Raw genomic sequence first — 19,166 nt, 5'->3', positions numbered from 1 at the left:
TATAACGTGTAGCTTGAGCACTATGCTACACCAGGGACACAGATGAATATTCAAAGTCTACACACTGACCCGGATGTATTTTTTCCGTCTATCCATGGTCATTTCTGTATTTTTTGTCAGTTTGTTGCCATTGGAAACAACAATGTCAATAACCTTTCAACTCTTTGCTCCTCTTCTGTAATTGGTCAGTTTTTGAAAACTATTGCTGACATGTAAGCACCTCTGAGTTTATAACCGGAGGCTTGGATGTGCCAGAAAAGAACATATACATGTACAGTGGGGTCCGAAAGTCTGTGACCACTTCATGGGAGTTCAACTGAATGGGGAAATGGTCTCAGACTTTCATATATACACATATACAGTGTTCATGTACAGTATATCTGTATATATGAGCACTCAAATTGTGACTCTGTCCCTCAGAAAATACCACAAGCTCAATGTTTCAGGAGAGGAGCTCGGTGCAGAGATACAAACGATAACGCTGATGTTGTACTACAAAGCTCCCGCAGGTGTGTGTGTGATGGTGTGTGTGTAAGTGGTCCCCCAGGAAGTTGGTGTAAATGAATAGTGTGTCCTCAGTCAACCTCCCCTAAATAAGGTTTTAAGTGTAAGCCTCTGGCTTTGTTTTCTTGCTACAGCAAACAGAGGCGAACTCTGTCAGGGAGAAACTCATATTTAATATTTATTTTGTTTCATGATCTCGACACAGATCTGTACATCAGAACATCAGTTTAATTTCATGTGGACTGATATATTTGTATAAAGTGCATGCACTGTCAGACCTTGACGAGGTAACTGCAACTGTTATTCATTCTTTTTGCAATTAATCAATTCATTGTTCTGTCTACAGAACACAAATGTGAATCACAATTGATAATAAGAATAACTGATAATATCAAATGTCTTGTTTTGTCCAAACAACAGTCTAAAGCCACAGATATTTAATTTATTACAACGTAAGAAAAAGCAAAAGCAACAAATTTGTACATTTGAGAAGCTGAAACCAGCAGATTTTTGGCATTTTTTCTTGAAAATTGACGTAAACCATTCAATTAACTAATCGTTTAATCGACTTATTATTGCAGCTCTACTACCAAACCAACTCACTGAACAGTACAACACAAAAACTTACTTGCTAATATCAAGCTTGGTCAGTTTAGATGCTCAATAAGATGAACCTAATTCATCAGCACCCCTGATAACACAGAGGTTTAGAGGCTGAAGGAGCATTCGAGTGCATCTCCAAATATATTTATTTTTGTTCAAGTCTCTAATAAAAACTATTAACTTTAAATGTGAAAATAAACAGATTTTTGACTGAAAGAAATATGATAACTTTTGTTGTGACATTTATTTGATGACATTTAGTTCAAGGACTTCTAGTAGTCATTCTTCCAGTGTGATTTTACTTTCTTTTGCAAAACAAGTTCCAATTACTGATTTTCATTTGAAGGGTTTTGCTGCTTTTTTTTTTTTTTTTTTTTTAAAACACAACAGATGATAATGTTTTGTTTAATTCAACCTCTTCTTGTATTTCATTAACGTCCTCTCACTGGCCTGAATAAAAGCTTTTCATGTGGACAATTCATGTGGTCCAACATTTTGTTGTGTCAGTCATAATCTTTTGAGCACATAATAAAACCCTCTGGACGAACTAAAGTGGACTTTTAAAGATGTTAGACTTTCAAGTTAAAGCCAGCAGCTGATAGCAGGAGGTCACAATGACCTTTTTTTTTTTTAAAACGAGAGACTGGCTGCATTCACCGTCTCTTTCTTCAAGGCTTGTGGAGCAGTTACAGATGTCGGCTACCTGAGCCCCAGGCTTCAAACAAGTCATTTCAAGATAGACAGCTCATAAGGATGAGCGACAGGTGTTATATAGAAACACTGATTTCACAGGTTAAAGATTGAATATTGCAGTTTTGAGAAAATTGCAATTATTAGACTTGATATATGAGAAAGTATTTTTGCCCCATGACTCTGGTGCTCAGTCAGAAATGGCAGGTAATGTGTATTTTCCTGACTCACCTGTGCTTCATTGTCTTTGAGCAGCCGTTTGGTTCGCGCCCCACCGGGGTCGTCTGTCACGTTGAGAATCACCACGCTTTTCTTCTCCCAGCCGATGAACGAACCATCCGTCATACCCTCCACCATGGCCAGGAAGTCCTCGTAGCCGTGGTGACGGGTGGTCACCACGGAGAAGGCGGTCCAGTCGTACTCTTCGAGCACCTCGAAGATGACCTCGAGCTGGAGCGAAGTGGAGCAGGTGAACTGGAGGTAGATGGAGCCGCTCTCCTGAAAAGAAGGATGCAGAGAGTGTGAAGCCATGAGGACATTTGGATATTCAGGTAGGTAGATGTTGCCTCTAAATATATGTTACAGTTTATAAAATATCAACAAAGATGAACCACAAGTAATGCTGATAACAAATCACTGTTACCATCTCTGACTCATGTTTGTTGCCTCGTTGCATCTATGTTACATTTCGAGATTTCAGCAATTGCTTTAGTGGATTCAGTGTTACCATAACCGATACAATCAGTAGTCAGGGCAACAAAAATAAAACCCAAGTGCTAATAACACATAGTGTTCCTTTAAGGTTGTAAAAAATCCTACATTTCTTGCATGATGGGACTGAAAGTCCCAACTCCAGCACAACAGTTAGACACACAACCGTTAAACAATAGGGTGTGGACTCTCACCTTAACTCGGTCTGTACTGATCATCAGATGCAAAATATGAACAAAACTAAAGCAATTTCACAGTCCCAAGACCAGGAAACTAACTTATCTCATTAACCAGTACTTCAACATGAAGTTGTATAATATATAAAATGTTTGTTTTACCATTTACTGTTTGAATTGCCGCATGAACTGAATTAAATAAACAGTCAGAGTCTGAGAGTCATTCAGTCTCTCTTTTTTCTCTAGGGTTCCTGCTTGTGTGTGTATGTGCGTGCGTGTGCGTGTGTGTGTGGGGGGGGCTGATTGAATGATTAACTGTGTTGTTCCAGGGAGCTGATTGGTGCCAGCCTCCAGGCTTGCAGTTTTAAGGCCGGCTTCTTCCAGCTTCTGCAGGGGCTCATCTCTTCCCACTTCCAACCAGCCTGCCAGCCAACATGTTCTGATATTGTATATAGTTGTTTATGTGAAATGTCAGCCCAGGTGCCGTAGGGGTGGGTAGCAATTTTGTTTAACCCAATTTTCTCTTGTTTTTGTTAGATTAGGAGTTAGGTTAGTGGCTTGTTTTTTTTTTTCCTCTTTTGTTTGAGTAGGTAAGTTTAGGTTCCTTAGTCTCATTTACTTCTGTTTGTTATTTTGCTGTTTGCCCACCCTGAAGATAAAGAAATCTTGAATAAAAACCCTAATGGGCTGTAATTCCTTGTGGCTGGTGGTTCTTGGGAGCTGGGAAGAGGGGAGTCTCTCAGCATTCATGTTGCGCAAGGGTTTCCCCTACGCCGGGTGGTAACACACCAGCTAACAAAGATCATTAACAAACATCTGCTCACAGGTTTAAAGTACTTTGTACAAGGTGAATCACCTTGAAATCGCTCTAAAATCTGAGCCCTCACCCAAACCAGCCGTCCCTCCCAGCTCTTTAACCTGACTGCAACCTTGCCCTAACCCAACCAGTCATCTCTGCTACACCTAACCATATCATAACCTAACCCCTAACCCCAACCACAGCAATTTTTACAGCTGTGTGACACTATGTGAAAGACTTCAGAATAGCTGAGTTTGCACTACCACCAGCAGGCTAGTCTGTTGGCATGTTTACGGTTGACGACTGACCAGCTGATGGCCCTGTGAGTTATTATTAGAAATGTATCTAGTAGACAGAGTGACTGTGTGTTTAACAATGTTTTTATTTGAATAAATAACAATGCCTCAGTGGACACATCACTGAAAATTATATGTTTTACTACAGTTTTTTTTACTTGTACTGAGTTGAGTCTCTTTATAAAATGGATTGAAATTTCTCCAGCCAGACACTCCGAATAGAGCTAGTGGAAGTCTTTAACTGGGTGAACTTGAGAAAAAGCTCTGCAATAATACAGTAATGAAAATGTAGTTTATAATGACGGGATAATGTAGATTTCAAAATCTGATGAACTAGAAGTTCACATGACTATTCACAACGGATATAATAGCACATTTTGAAGGGTAGCTGCTTGCTACAGTTCTTCAATTTCTTTCATAACATGTTTGAATCACAATGTGACTAAATCAAAATTGCAGCAGGACATTCATGCTATGAGCTATTTCATCATTGACCTCTAAAAAACAGGCAGACAAGCTTGTAAGGCTACAGAGAAGTAGCCTACCTCCTTTTTCAGTCACATGATCCTCAGCTTTCAGGTTGTAACCACACATCTGCTTTTCACAGTGACCAGCACCTCAATAACAGGATAACAGGGCTGCAACAAACATGACATTTTCTTATTTGGAAATATTAAGAATGAATTATCTTTCCGTCTTCATCTTACATACATGATTTTCCTGCACTGGCTCTGAGCACTTGGTATTCACGTATTAATTGCACACTGCTTTTCATGCATTGTAATTTAAAGATCATGGACGGGTGAACTCATACTGTTAAGTCTCCCAGTTATGTAAAAGTGCAATTGTGTCCATACAGTAGTGCTGTTCTCATCCACGTCAGCTCTTTTCTTTCAGAGGAAAAAAAAAAAAAAAAACAGTCTCTCCGTCAAAAAAGTCCTTGGCATGTGAATGAGGATTTCAGTGTCAATGAAAGAAACAATGATATACTTTCTCCCTGCTGCTCCGGTCACATTTAATCTGGATAGATGAGTCACTTGCTGGCTGAAAGAGGACTTCATTTTTTCCTCTATTGTAACTAGAATAAAGAATCGGGACGGAGAAACCCGTGTAGGTTGAGCGCTGGAATGAGTGTGAGCTGTAACACTGACATACAGTGAGAATATGCCTGCGCGTTTGCTTTTTTGACACTGTCCAAAGTTTTAAGCAGTGTTGTTGACAATTAATTATTTATCTCTTTCCTAGCAGAAAACAAAGAGCGAGTATTTAAATTAATCATCAAGACTCTGTATCTGTGTGTATATGTAGATGATCAAAGAGGGAACTTCAGGGAATATCACGCCGCCTTCCCGTGTCGATGGGGCTCACCTCAGGTTATGCTGCACCGAACTAGGTCAAATTTCAAAACCTGCATCAGAGTTATGATGTAAGCTTATCTGTAACTCAGCTGAGAGTGGAGCATGCTGGGAGGGTTCCTTGTGGTGGTCGCGTAGCATGAAAGATAAAACAAACTTTTAGCGTCCCTCTGGAAGCTGGAGCTAAAATACTTTTTTTTTTTTTTTCTTTTTAAAAACAGCACTCGTGTCAAGTGAGCACTCACCAGAAAGAATGAATGACTGATGTTGTGTCCCAAGTCACAGTTTTAGAAGCACTGTTGGCACAGGGTTGATTGATTCTTGGTGTGTATCAGGAAAACATGCATCACTCAGTTTCCCAAAGGCAATTAAGACCTGATTAGAGTTTAGTTATACAAATATTTCTCGAAAGCAGAGATTACTCTGGAGGCAAAAATCCCCCCATGGGCAAGGTCAAAGAACCGTAGCTTTTCTAACTAAGTAACAAATTAAGTCAATCTCAGAGGAAAAGGCAGGAGACAGACTAAACCCTAGTACTCTGCTAGGAGTCTATTTATGCTAAATTAGCTACTAGTTAGTCCAGCTGTCTTTTTAAAATTCAAGCTAACATGTAGCTTTTAACAGGAGCCAGTTAGGGGCAGTAACCTTCCAAGAACATAACTGAATGAAAACTAGAATTACCACCTTGCAATTGTTTACTTCCACCATCCAGCCAAGTTGCAGGAAATATGGAAATTAACATTAGACACTTGTGTTAAATTGTGTCATAATAGCGTATGAATTTGTAGGTAATGACCAAAAATGTGAGGTCACCATGACCTTGACCTTTGACCTTTGTGCACATAATTCGAATCAGTTCATCCTTGAACATCCAAATTAATATTTGTGACAAATCTGAAGAAATTCCCTAAAAGGCAGTCTGGAGATATCAGGAGGCCAAAAACGTGTTTTGTGACATCACAGTTACCTTGACCTTTGAACTTTGACCACCACAATGTAATCAGTCCATCCTTCACGTTCACATGGACATTCTTGACAAATTGGAAAGGATTCCCTCGAGGGGTTCCCAAGATATTTCGTTCAGAAGAACAAAACTGTTTATTGAGGTCACAGTGACCTTGACTTTTGACCTTTTGACCACTGACCATCAAAACTGAATCAGTTCATCCGAGAGCCTAAGTGATTGTTCGTGCCAGATTTGAAGAAATTCTTACGGACAACTAAAAACATAATGCCAGTGTTCTTTATGCTACTCATGTTAGCAATTAGCATACTGGTGCTAGCCTGTTTGAGGTTTAAAACAACCAATGAAAATACCAGTTTCCCTCAATTGAAATCTTCTTATCATTAGCATTTTTATTTTAGGATAGAGGCAGCAGCACCGAGAGTTGTAGAAATGTACCAAAGAGACTTCACTGAGTCTAACGAGAGCAAAAGTAATTCTGCACCTCATCCGACTTCAAAGCCACCTCACCTCCCACCACAAACACAGCTGCTTTTGATAATGATATGTTCTGGCGCTGACAGCTCAGTGCCGAGCTGAGTGTGTTAACATCGCCTGTGACCGTAGCTGAAGTTACAGTTGTGTAAAATTACAATAACCACATCAAACTGTCGAGGGGATCCACTTAAAACAAATTGGCCAACTTATTAAATATCACACCTGTCAGGCTAAACTGCTTTGTTAGCTTGATCGTCTTATCACTAATGTCCGTCAGCAAAACATTACCTTTTGTCACACACAAATTACCCACTTGGAGAGATGACACCCATTAATTTAGTCGGTCACAAAGAGCAAGCAGTCATCGTTTGAAACGAGGTGACACACACGGGCTTGATCAATTAGATAGTGAATTTTGCCACAGACACTCCGGTCCTGGTCCAGCCAACAAACAAAAATGATCACAACATAAACACTACCATTGAAAAAAACATTTAAAAAAATATGTTTATTGCAATTACTAATACAGCTCATCTTAGTTGTATCATCTGTAGTACTCTGGATGCTCTCAGCGCGCGCTAAAAGCATCATATACCAGCATGTTCTCTTTACTCGGTGAAGAAAACCAATTCTGATGCTGATGACTTTAGGAGCCCTGACAGAACTGGAGCAATTCTGACAAAATTTGACTTCCCTCTTCTTCATTACTGCTTCATGATGAGGTCAAAGCAGCATGTTTCCTGAAATGCTTAGAATTTAGAAAATTACTGGTTCCTACAAGCGACTTCAGTCTGGAAGAAATTCACTCAGCTCCATTTTCTGGTATCAGAACTATGAGAGACAGCGACTGTTACATCTGCATTACTCGCAGGCAGGAGGAAATTGGTCACATCCAGAGTTGAAAGTCACATTTCTATTTTGAAGAGCAACATCTCTTTTGAGCTGTTTCTCTTGGTTTTATGGACCGCAACTTTCTGCTTCATGTCTCACTGCTCTCATCACCGTAGCAGGCAGCACCAAACAGCAGACAGAGTAAAGTTAGCAACCAGTTAGTGGAGCGTTTAGCAGCTGAAAAGCCAAATACTACCCTCAAGAGTCGATGGAGACCAAAATAGAGCAAATAGGAGCGTTAATACTGGACTTTCATTCATCAGGTGGCCAGAAAACAAGACTACAAATGGATGTTATTATGATATTCCTGTCTATCTCTACTGTCACCATAAAATAAAGCAGAAAAAAAAAGATATTAAAAAACAGGCAAGTAATCAAAACTAATACATGGTAATGTATTTATGATAATATGTTAATGTTGTATTTACAGCTTCATGTGCTGCCTCCAGAGTCAGAGTAATTTTGAAGGCAATGTACTATTCCACTTAGGACCTAGATCTATTTCTTGCTTGAAAATGAATGCTTAATTATTTATTAATCAAACAAATCATTAAGTGTAAATTAAAAACTAACTTGCAGAGTCAATTATGTAATTTTCATAAAGAAACAGCCCCTTAAGAAACAGTTGTCAACCAATGATAGACTGCAGCACACATAATGGCTAGCAGCGTTAGCCATTGCTAAACTGTAACCCTTCAAATTAACCACTGATTTCTAATCTGAATCCCCAGAATTCCCACCTCAGACAGCAGAGACCTGCAAAGGTCAAGAGTTGATTTTACAGACACTTTACTCATCGTTTCTTACAGTCTGGGTTTCCTCTGCTAAGTCACAGACAGCCTTCACTTATAGTGTAAATGAAATTAAACGGGTTGATGATGCAACTTTAAGTAATCCGTTTTTTCACCTGTGGCTCTCGACCCAGGCTGGCTCCTCCCCCGACAGCAACCACGGGAACCCCCGTCTGGGCCGAGACAAACTCCAGCATCGGAGCCAGAGGGGCGCGGTTTGGCGGCGGTGGTCTCTCCTCCTCAAACACCAAACCCTGGAAGTAGAACAAAGGTTGCACAACGAAACAAAGCACATCAGACAAAAGACGTTACATCAGCCCTCATTGAGACACAATTTCATAAGCTCCTCATCAGACGTTCATGCATCAAAGCTGTCGTTTCTTTTATTCTTATGCACCAAACCCTGAGAATAAATTAAAGGCTGAACAAGTGAGCAAAATATATTGGAACAATGAGTAAGTCCATGTGCTGTTCACCGTATGCAAGATAACGGCTCATATTCTAGTACAGACTTTATGAACTGAAGGTAGCGGTGGTGGTGGTTGGGGGGGGGGGGACACGCCGGAGAAAGTTTGAGAACCGCTGCTTTTAAAAAAAAAAAAAAAAAAAAAAAAATGGGACTGCTTTGCTACTCTGCTCGGCAATCAATTTTCACAGAGATATAATCGGAATTAAGTCCCTGCAGTGGACTGGCATCCTGTCAGGAGGAGAGTGTGTGTTGTACCTGCACAGCTTAAGCTGCTTCACACCACAGAAACAACAGATAAGCTCCTGGCTTATGGGCGAGGGACCTCAAGCTCCTGCTGGGCTTACAAACAGGTGTGGCTGCTGCAAACATGCTGAACTACGGCTGCAAAAGGAAGCAGTGTTTTGCACAAATTTTCTGGTGACCACGCCCCCCCCCCCGTGATTACCTTTCAAGAAAGACCTGTCAACAGCGTTAATGAACTCAGGATAAATGTATGACGTTCTGGCCGTTCCTTTATGTAATGATACGACGAGGAGCTGTGGTGATATGAGGCCGGCTTGATGACTGAACGCTTGTTTTCTTGTAGTGATTCAGGGAAGCAAATTGAAGCTAAGTGCAGCTGACAGCTCAATTCTCACAGGGAAGCATTTGATATGCTAATGGGCTACAGACAGGACCTGGAAATAAGATAGCAAATGTTACTTAAAAGAGTTAATATCATATTTGATCTAAGATGTTTATAACAAGACCCCTTCACTGTTCCGACATGAAAATAAATCGAGAGATAGACAGCTTAGACATGGATTCGACAAATACATGCATAATGTATAGTTCTACAGATGAATTAATGAATAGATGAATGAGTACATAAACAGAGTATAACATGTAGTGTGCTGTATTACCTCTGTCAGTATGATCACAAGCGGCTCTCAGAGATGAGGTTGCAAACTCAGATCTGCTCCCATCACAAGTGTCATACTACGAATGAATGAGTCAATGAATGATTCAATGGAGCAAACTCACACAATGAACATGAATGAATGAACAGAGAGTTTGTGGTTTCTGTAAAACACAACTTAATGAACAAAGGAACAAACAGGAAAACTATGTAGACAACATGTTGAAGGTCTGACGGAGTCAGTGTGTGTGTTTCCCGACTAGACACTTTTGAGGAAGGCCAGTTTCTCTGTAACATCTTCAGGTTAAAGGAGTTGTTTTTACATCGTGCTATTGCTACACAAGTTAGCATTTACAGCTGTTTACTTACCAGTCTTGGCAATAGCTTATAGTAGGCCGTCTGAGCAGCACTACTTAGTCATGGCCTGGACATTACAGATGACTCTGTATCGGAAAGTGCCGAGACAGTCCGACCTAGCAAGGGCTGGCTGGTTAGCATGCTAACTTCAGTAGAAGAAGAATGGAAGTAATAGGAATAGAAGTAAAACAAGAGGGTTGCTTTCCACTCCTGGAGACAGCTTTTGGCGAGTAAAGGAGTGAAGAGTTTGACGCTACACTCACAACGTATCTTGTAAACTGGCAAGTAAACAGCTGTTAATGCTAACCTGAGCAAAAACTTACAAATAGCATTACCAAATAGAACATTTGTCTTGTGAAGACCCATCTGTGGCAGAACTTTACGAGAGAAGATGTTAAGTGATAGCTGGTATTTAAAAGTTTTTGGAAATTTTGAAACTTTGTGGAAAAAAATAACTCAAACTAGGCAGCCAACAGAGGACCAGTGAGGGGAACACACAACCGTTATCATATAATGTGCTATTGCTAATTATGTAAGCCACATTGTGGGTTGACACATGTCAAAGTCAAGCTATACCATTGTATTAATTCCTGCTTTAGGTGCAGTCAGGCCTTCAGAAGACAGTGTACCTTAACTACTCCTCCTGTCTGTTTCTTGCAGTGTGTTATGGGTGAAGGGGATATTAGTTTTTCATCCACCTTTGGAAATGTTATATTGTTCAAGAACATCTGTGGAACATTGTCTAAACGTCGATGCTCTGAGGACTTCATATCACAGGTGTGTCACGTATGTGCTGTAGGTCTACCTGTAGTGGTGTGGTGGCCAGCAGCTCACACAGCTGCAGTAGAAGGCTGCCCGGGCTGCTCTCATTCACAGCCAGGTAGATGACGTTGGCCTGGCCTGACGGTGTCATCACCGTCTCCCCCACGAGCGCCGCCAGGGACAGGGATGATGGGGAGGAGGAAAACGAAGCCATTGCAGCTGCTCCTGCCAACGAAGCTGTATCCGTTACTCCCGTTACTCCCCTTCCTCCTCCTCCTCCTCCTCCACCTCCACCTCCACCTCCACCCGGACCGTTTCCCACACCGGGCCCCATCCCTGGCCCTGGCTCGCCGACCCCCGCGCCTCCCACCACCGCCGTCTCCGGGAGGAGGGAGGAGCCCGAGTGGACCACGGCGATGTTGACACCACCCGAGTCCCTCTCTCTCTCCCGGGGCCGGAGCAGCAGGGGGGGCGAGGGGCGTGCGGGCCCCGTGCAGGCCAGGACAGCCAATAGCAGTGAGAGGGCGGGCCTTGGGGCCACCATGGGGTAAAGGGAGGGCCAGTGGCAGCTGTCGGATGGGGGTTGACAGGTAAGACCAGGTAGGGTTTAGGGATTTGGGGACAGTGGGTGACGTCTGCGGGGGAGGAGGAAGGGAGGAGAGGTGGGGGGAGGGTCAGCGGCTCACAGTGCTTCACCTGATGAGAGGAGACGCTGGAGAGGAGACAGAAAGGAGAAACAGCGTCATCATACTGAGGTCATAAGTCTTCTCTTACCATATGCAGAGCTTCAATAGTCATTGTTTTCTTCTGTCATATGTAAGCACGTGTTATCTCGAGTGGGACGTTTGATTTATGTGGCCCTTATGAACCATTTATTCTCCAGTAAACAATGTAAATAAATGACACACACACACACTACTCATCCCTGTATTTATTGCTGCTCCTCAGACTTCATGTAAATCAGCAAACACAAAAAGGATTTCAGCCGAGCAGACGCCGCACACTCTTAATACTGTTTATATCCCTAATAATGAAAACCTGCTGACATTTAGTATTAAACAGGACAATAGAAAAAGTTAACAGATAAAGATTTGACAAAGCGCAGTTCAAAAACTCCGGAGTGATTACTGTTTCTCACCAAATGCAATGACTAAACCAAAATGATGATCTTGCAGATTAGTACTTTAATTGATGATATTGTACAATCAAGATGGATCTGAAGTTTTTCAGGTTTTATTCCAGCTCCTACAAGCACATGCGGCCATATTATAGAAAACTCCTAACTTGCAGATCCTATCTTAACTGTTTGGTTATCATGGTAATAAGGGTTAGAACCGGATAAGATGATTTTCCTGATAGGAAAAACGCCATTACAGATGAATAGTTCTGAAGTCAATGTTCCTTTCCTAACTTAAAACAAGAAAAGTGTATTACACAAGGTTCCTAATTTCCCTTCTTGCTCTTATCGCTTTTACACAAGCAACGAAACGTCAACAGGTGGAACTGGAGAGACTCATGGCAGACCCTGACAATGTGTTGCAGTTTGATGACAAAACGCCCACTAGTAAATACAGGCTACCCCTGGTCATGATCCTGCAGTTAGCCGAGCAGCTACTTTTTGTACATTTCAATGAGAAATCTAGGTGGTTACAGAAATACCAAAAAAGGTAAAAACTCCAGCAACACTTCCAATTAACAGAAGAACTTTATTAGACTGACAGGTTTCCGTTTGTGGCCTTCATCTGGGTCATCTTCATCAAGGTTTTCTGATGACCCTGATGAAGCGGAAACGTGTCGGTGTTGCTGAAGTTTTGATCTCTTGGGACTTTTTCCTTCCTCCATGCACCTTGGAAGTAGGTGAGGTGGGCCAGAAACCTTACTTTGTTTCTACACCAGGTTACAAAAATACCTCAGCGAGATAAGATGAGAAAAGTTGCTGGTTCCTAAAAGTTGATGGCCGATGTTGGATTGAGTTTTTTAAGATTTCCAAACCTGAGATAAGATAGGACAAAGTAAGATAAGATTGGATTCCTAAAAGGTAGTCAGGATTTGCTTCAGTAATACCAAACTGGGAAAAATCCTGTCTAATACTCCTCCTATATAAACTTAACATTTAAGAAAGGAGGTTTATGTAATATGGGTGCTGCACCCAAACCTGGGTAACAGAATTAAACTGAGGATGTTACCATGGCACTGTGTCCTATAAGTGCATGTCTTCTATACTACTCTGTACTACTGCCTTCAAAGCTAATACATACAAAAATTAGAAAACATACTTCCTGTATTTTTCCCTTGTTCCCACTCTACTCTGCACATAGAAGTGACGCTGCTACAAACTGTGTCAGTTTACTTTTATCACCTTCCTCAGCTGCTGTTGTCCACTTTCCAAGCCTAATGATTTCTTGTATTCAAGCTGCACACAAAAATATACTTCAATATTTAGCACTTACTGTACACCAGCAGTACTGTGCACTAATGGAGCATAGTATGGAATTCAGACACTGCAAAGGTTTCTGGCAGAAAAAGTCAGCAGAAAGGAAAAAAAAGCATGGGCCTAGTATGCAGGCCAGGTCATCTCCTCTGAGACACAAAGTTCCGAAGAGTGGTTTTTATTTCTAACAAATGTATTTTTTTTTCCCCACAATCCAACACAGAATGAGGTCTGAGACGCAGCACGCCAGCGTGAGGATGGGCTCAGAGGAACAGGCAAGAGTAGGACCAGAGAGAATAAATGGTGAGTACAAGCAGAATAAGGAAGCAGAGAAAGACTTGCAGGTGCCGAAGGGATAGAAGATGAACTGAGGGGCAGAAGAAGGGAGGGGTGGAGGGATTAGATAGAGGAGTGTATTCAACTGCAGTGGGAGGGCAGATGCAGTGTTTGTTTGTAAGGGAGAGGAAAAGAGTTTAAAAAAAAAAAAAAAAAGAGACCTGCATATGTATGAGAGTGAAAAGGAAACAGAGGAAAGGGTGTAAGGAAGGTATACAGAGCGTGACAGTATGTGTGTGTGTGTGCAAAAAAAAAAATGAACATGCAGTGCATCTGAAATCTGAACAATGAGACACTGCTTCATGCTACGGTATACATAATGATTCCTGGCAATGGAAAGCAATTTGTGCACAATTTGACATAATGGTGAAAGTCAAAACGTTCCAAATGAGCTTCAAATGTACAGAAAACAAACAATGAATAAATTTTAGCAACAGCTTCCCCATGGCCCTGTATTTTGCACAAGAATCCTGTTGGGAAATTATGTTTCTTATCTTCATATTACCCTCTACTGATGCAGCTACACACACTTTCAAATCATTGTACTTTGTAGCCTAAGCCCTACTAATTACTTTGGATAACTTCAATATGCTTGTGGTATTTATCTCTCATTGATATTAATTAAACACATATATTTTGCAGCTACACCATCAGTATAATAACCTGACTTTAAATCAACCTCTATGCAGATGATGAAATATTTTCTGAGAGCTTTTTCTGGAAGAATGTGCCTCCAGTACTGCTTCATTAGATTTGATTTGTAGGTGATCTCTGGGAGGTGGAATTGAGGAACATCACAGTCTTGACACTTACAGTAGCTAAAGATGTCAAATATATCTAATAATTAAAACAATCTCATAAACTAGAAAAGTGTAACTTAACTCCAAGCTCAGCAGGTACTGAACCTGTCTGGTTGTTTCTAGTTTTAAGTCAGTTGATTTCTCAGTGCTCTGTTGTACATGTACATAGCTGTTTAATTGTTATGTCTCAGTTTGCTAATATGTGTTATGTGTGTTATTTCAGAGTGTATACATTGCAGTCTGGATCTGGATTGTATGAATTCATCTGTGTTTGCATGACACACTGATGAAAACTTCATGGTCATCTCCATCATCAGTATGTAACAATGAAGTCAAAGTGTACTGACCACATCCTGAGCACAGTTCCATATACTCATGAATAGTGAGAACTTCAGCCACTGGAGGTCAGCAAGGAAACCTGACCAGGAATGTTCTGCATTTATGTTTTCAGCAGCTGCAGTAGCATAAAGCCCGGACATACTGCCTGCGTTACATGTGCGTGGCGGTCGCGGAACATATTGGTTTCAGCCTCTCGCCTTCTTTACTCACATAAGACGTTCCCAGCAAAAATAAACAGGGAGAAGACTTGTTGGTACTCATATTTCATCACTTTTCACAATAGTTTCAATGTCTAGGCTGTATCTAAATATGACACAGACATGAAAAGATAGAAATATTGTATTTTTTAACCATTTACCAGCTGCATGTGGATACAGTGGAGGCCACATGTACTGTATAGTCACAGGAGAAAATTAATCAAGGCTATAATTATATTATGTCAATAATTTAACAGGTGAAGGGATCTCTCTCTCTCTCTCTCTCTCTCTCTCTCTGTGTAACTCTGAATGGGGGTAAGTAAGGTTAATAAGGTTTATAATGAAAAGAAATCAAACTCAATGTAGAGAGATAGGACTGGCAGTAATAGCACTGCAGCAGATACACTGGCGGTGTGGAAACACGCGTGCAAGCTGCAGCAGTTTAGCAAGGTAGCCGTCACGCACACACAACGCAGGCAGTGTGTCCCAGGCGTAAAGATTCACACACATTCACACATCTGGGAGCAGTCCCGCACTTACACAAACATGCAGTGAATGTTAGCTGCTCAGGGTTAAGCATCTTGCTTGAGGGCATCTCAACAGACGCTGAGGGAGTGGAGAAAGCCTTTTTTTCACACTCAGATTAAATGTTACAGCAGTTTAATAACACTGTGCACATTGTGTTGAGCTGCACTGAAGACAAGCATCGTCTCGCAACAGGCTCTTGAACACTGTTTTATTAAAGCGTCCCTGAGCAAGGCACCAAAGCCCTTTCCCGCTCATTTACTCTGTTAGACTGCACTACACTTTGCCCATGCATATGATCAAAGTCATCAGGACTCACAACCAATACAACTGACCTCAGTCACAGATACTTATGAGTTACTGAAAGTATGTTTCAGTAGGTTGTTGCCTGTTACAACAGTACGTGTTCACTGAATGATGGTTTCAAGGTTGTACATCATTCAGCAACTCCTTCATCAAGGAGCTGACTATTTATAGCAAATAGTTATGCAGTTACACTTAACAGAAAAGACTCTCTTTGAAGGAACTTCCAAATATCAGAGCAGCAATGTAGACTCTGTAGGTAAAACTAATTCCCTGCTGACAAACATGTGTGAACATTAAATCTTTACCTAATCAACAACATCAAAATCTTAAGAAGACACAGAAGGTGGAGATTAGGGTTCTGGAGCACATGAGCATGTGTCAGGTTGTAATGGCCACCTGCATGTATGTGAATGACGTTGCTAGTCAGCTGATGGTCGCAAAGAAAGGAAATGAACCAGTGGTTGTAAAGCATGAATGAAAACTGATGAACAGGTGATGCACGTGGGACTTCAGTATTCTGCTCTGTTTGGGATTTTGTCACAATATGGCCACGTTTCTTAACCCCAACACGTAATATGAATAAATGAATGAATAATAGATTTGGGAGCACATGACTTATATAAAAACTGACTGATGTTACGTCACATTATGTGTTAGAAAAGTTTCAGTAGACCATACTAATAGCCACTAATAACTAACATTATCCACAAACAATATTTACATACAGGCATGATGAAATTTATTGCAAGATATTTGATCTGAAAAGCTTTTTCTTTAGCTGTCTAAATCTGTTAAATCCGTCTTGTATTTGTAATTCAGAAATCTGTTGCACAGTCGATCGAATAAACCGGAAACCTTGTCAGTACAGAGAGCAAAAGTTTGCATTAGCATGACCGCTAACCCTATGCCAGCCACTGCCAGCTGCAAGCTAACAAACAACATAAACAAGTAATAGATGCTAACTATGCTAACCGTTCCGACACATCTGCTAGTCGCCAATTTTGTTCACAACAGACTCCTCATCTGAGTCTGACTGAGGCTCAAACATGTGGCTGAGTCTCTCGGATGTTTCCTCTGACATTAATCATCTTGATACGCACTGCTCTTACACCTGTCCCCAAAACCTTGCCAATACAGGGAGCAAGAGTTTGCATTAGCACAGCTGCTAACGCTGTGTTAGCCACTGCCAGTTACAAGCCAGTTTCAGCATGACCAGTTAACCACGCTTACCGTTCTGATGTCTTCAATAAACGCTTCAACAAGCTCCCGAGTCTGGGTCTGACTGAGGCTCAAACAGGTGACGAGTTTCTCTGATGTTTCCTCCTCTAACCATCTTGATTGTCTCTGCTCTGTCACCTGTCGACCTAACGCAGGCAGCAGTGGTGGCCGGGGCACAACACCTGATCCAGATTTCTCCATGAGGAAGTTAGTGTAGATGTTCCAGCCGGGTTTTGATTTTCTTTTTTTTTTTTTTTTTTTCAGTTTTTATGTGGAAAAACCATGTTGAACAAAATATAAGTCATAGCAGAGTATTTTAACATAGTTAAACACATGTCTGGAGAGGAGCTTCAATCACATGAAACCACTATAAAAATACCTTGAGATTGCTTAATGTACCAAGAACAAAAAAATGGACTGAGTCAGTGGAACAACGGAGCAACAATGGAATAATGGCAAGAAATGTAACCAAATGTTAGTCTTCCAGTCTCAGTGTTTCAAAACAAAAAAAGGATGTAGCATTATCCCAAAGTGGATCTAACTGTGAGCAGTGCACAGTTTACATTTATTCCATATGAAGGCACATTCACTGATGCACTACATTAATTCATTACTGTGCTGCTAAAATGTCTATGAGAACAAATTTCCTGAGTGAGAGCAGCACAGTCCCAGTGGTATCTTTAAAAGAAAAATCCATCCTCAGATCTTTTTACACTATCAAGTTCCATCAGCTGGATATGTTCAATACATTCAAGAAGTTAATTAGTGTTGTTATTTCCTTCTTTGGATGTACCCACTTTCTCCTCAAATAACCTCATCTCGGTTAGTGATTTCATCAGATTCCTACTGGAGTTTCCAGCAGCATCCACAGAAGGTGTGAAACATCTTTGTTGTTTTCAGCTTTAGATTGAAAATTTCAGGGGGTGAATAGATTGATGATAACACTCTAAGAGCAAGAGAATATGCTGGTCTATTAAAGCTTCTGCTGAGAGAGGAATTGTGATCTCAGCCACTATAGTAAAGCCTCACTGTCATGCAATACTGTCAGCGATGGAAAAGGTAGAACTGCAGGGAATCATTGAAATAAATTACAGCTTCAGAAAGAGCCACGTGCCATGTTCTCAGATGGATGAAATAACAGAAGCAGGAGTGAGTCATGGCTCATTGTTAATGTACAATATGTAGAAGGTGAACATCTAAGAACTTCAACTGCAGCTCAGCTCAGGCTTCCCTGTGAAGGTTTCATTGTGTTCTAATGGAACTGTAGTGATCAGGAAGCACAAAACATGGTGTAAGATACATCCAGCAAGTCTGCCTTTCTATTGCTTTCTATTTTTCAAAAAGTCGATCCACAAACAAACATCTTTTTTACAGATACGGATGAGACGTACACGTAAGATTTTAAAGTCATGGTTCGAACAATGCCAGACGACCTGAGCAATATTGAAACAGAGTGCAACAGTAACTTGGATAAATACAACAAAGACAATGACTTTGACGCAGCTGCTAAGCTGCTAACCAGCTAGCCAGCGGCTCAGGGTGAGACATGTCGGAGGAGGAGAAGGATCGGCGAGCCAGTATCACCGCTAGATTGACCTGATGCAGTGCTGTCAGTAAACCTTTAATTCTCAGCCTCTGAAGCAGATAGTAACATGAAATAAAAACCATGTGAGACCTTAAACCTTTGGCTTTTATTATAAATCACTGACTTCACTCCAATGTTAAACCTAATCATTTTATTTCATGTTTCTATCTACTTCAGAGGCTGAGTAATAAAGGTTTTAGTGAAGAAACCCTCAGGTTCTAGGAGATGGTGTTTAACAATGCTCAGGTTTTACAGGACGCCTTAGGTCTCAACGGGTTAATGTGCGGATGAAACATAAAACATTTCTTCTCCACATGGCCTTGTGTGTTTCAAAGTTGCTGAATGAAAAATGGTGAAAAATAAGCAGCTACCAAAGACGTTATTTCCTTTGTAAACAACTGATCCGGTGCAATTGGAAAAAGGAGAAAATAGCAATTTCCATCTTGCAGTCTTGACCTATTTAAAGGATGTCAAAGCTCTTCTAATGCAGAAAGAGGGTACAGTCCGTTCATCCCCTGTGGCCATTTTAAAATACTGCAGTCCAGCATGTCTCAAAACCTTGTATAGCACGTGTAACATCTGAAAGTACATAATCACTCAAAAACTTTTCCAAGAATTCAAAATGGTAAGCAGCTGCAGGCTCAATGCGATGCAAAGGTACAACTGAAACATTTACTCGCTTGTTG

The 19,166-nt window shown here is 41.0% G+C and overlaps 1 protein-coding gene across 1 annotated transcript in view; it reads right to left on the bottom strand.

Moving 5' to 3' along the window:
* grin2da (glutamate receptor, ionotropic, N-methyl D-aspartate 2D, a) overlaps positions 1–11,440 on the bottom strand; it is a 141,373-nt gene extending 129,933 nt beyond the window's left edge. Inside the window, exons 1-3 of the mRNA XM_023414669.2 lie at positions 10,787–11,440; positions 8,374–8,511; positions 2,029–2,295 (exon numbers count right to left, since the gene is read on the bottom strand). Of these exons, the coding sequence (XP_023270437.2) occupies positions 2,029–2,295; positions 8,374–8,511; positions 10,787–11,287 (906 nt within the window). The 5' untranslated portion in view covers positions 11,288–11,440. The remainder of the gene's footprint in view (positions 1–2,028; positions 2,296–8,373; positions 8,512–10,786) is intronic.
* Positions 11,441–19,166: the final 7,726 nt, after the last annotated feature.

Source organism: Seriola lalandi, unplaced genomic scaffold, assembly GCF_002814215.2.
Source record: "Seriola lalandi dorsalis isolate HSWRI2012SDOR001 ecotype SW California unplaced genomic scaffold, Sedor1 jcf7180002054538, whole genome shotgun sequence".
In the NCBI taxonomy this organism is placed as follows: domain Eukaryota; kingdom Metazoa; phylum Chordata; class Actinopteri; order Carangiformes; family Carangidae; genus Seriola; species Seriola lalandi.
This window is presented reverse-complemented; position numbering and strand designations above follow the sequence as displayed.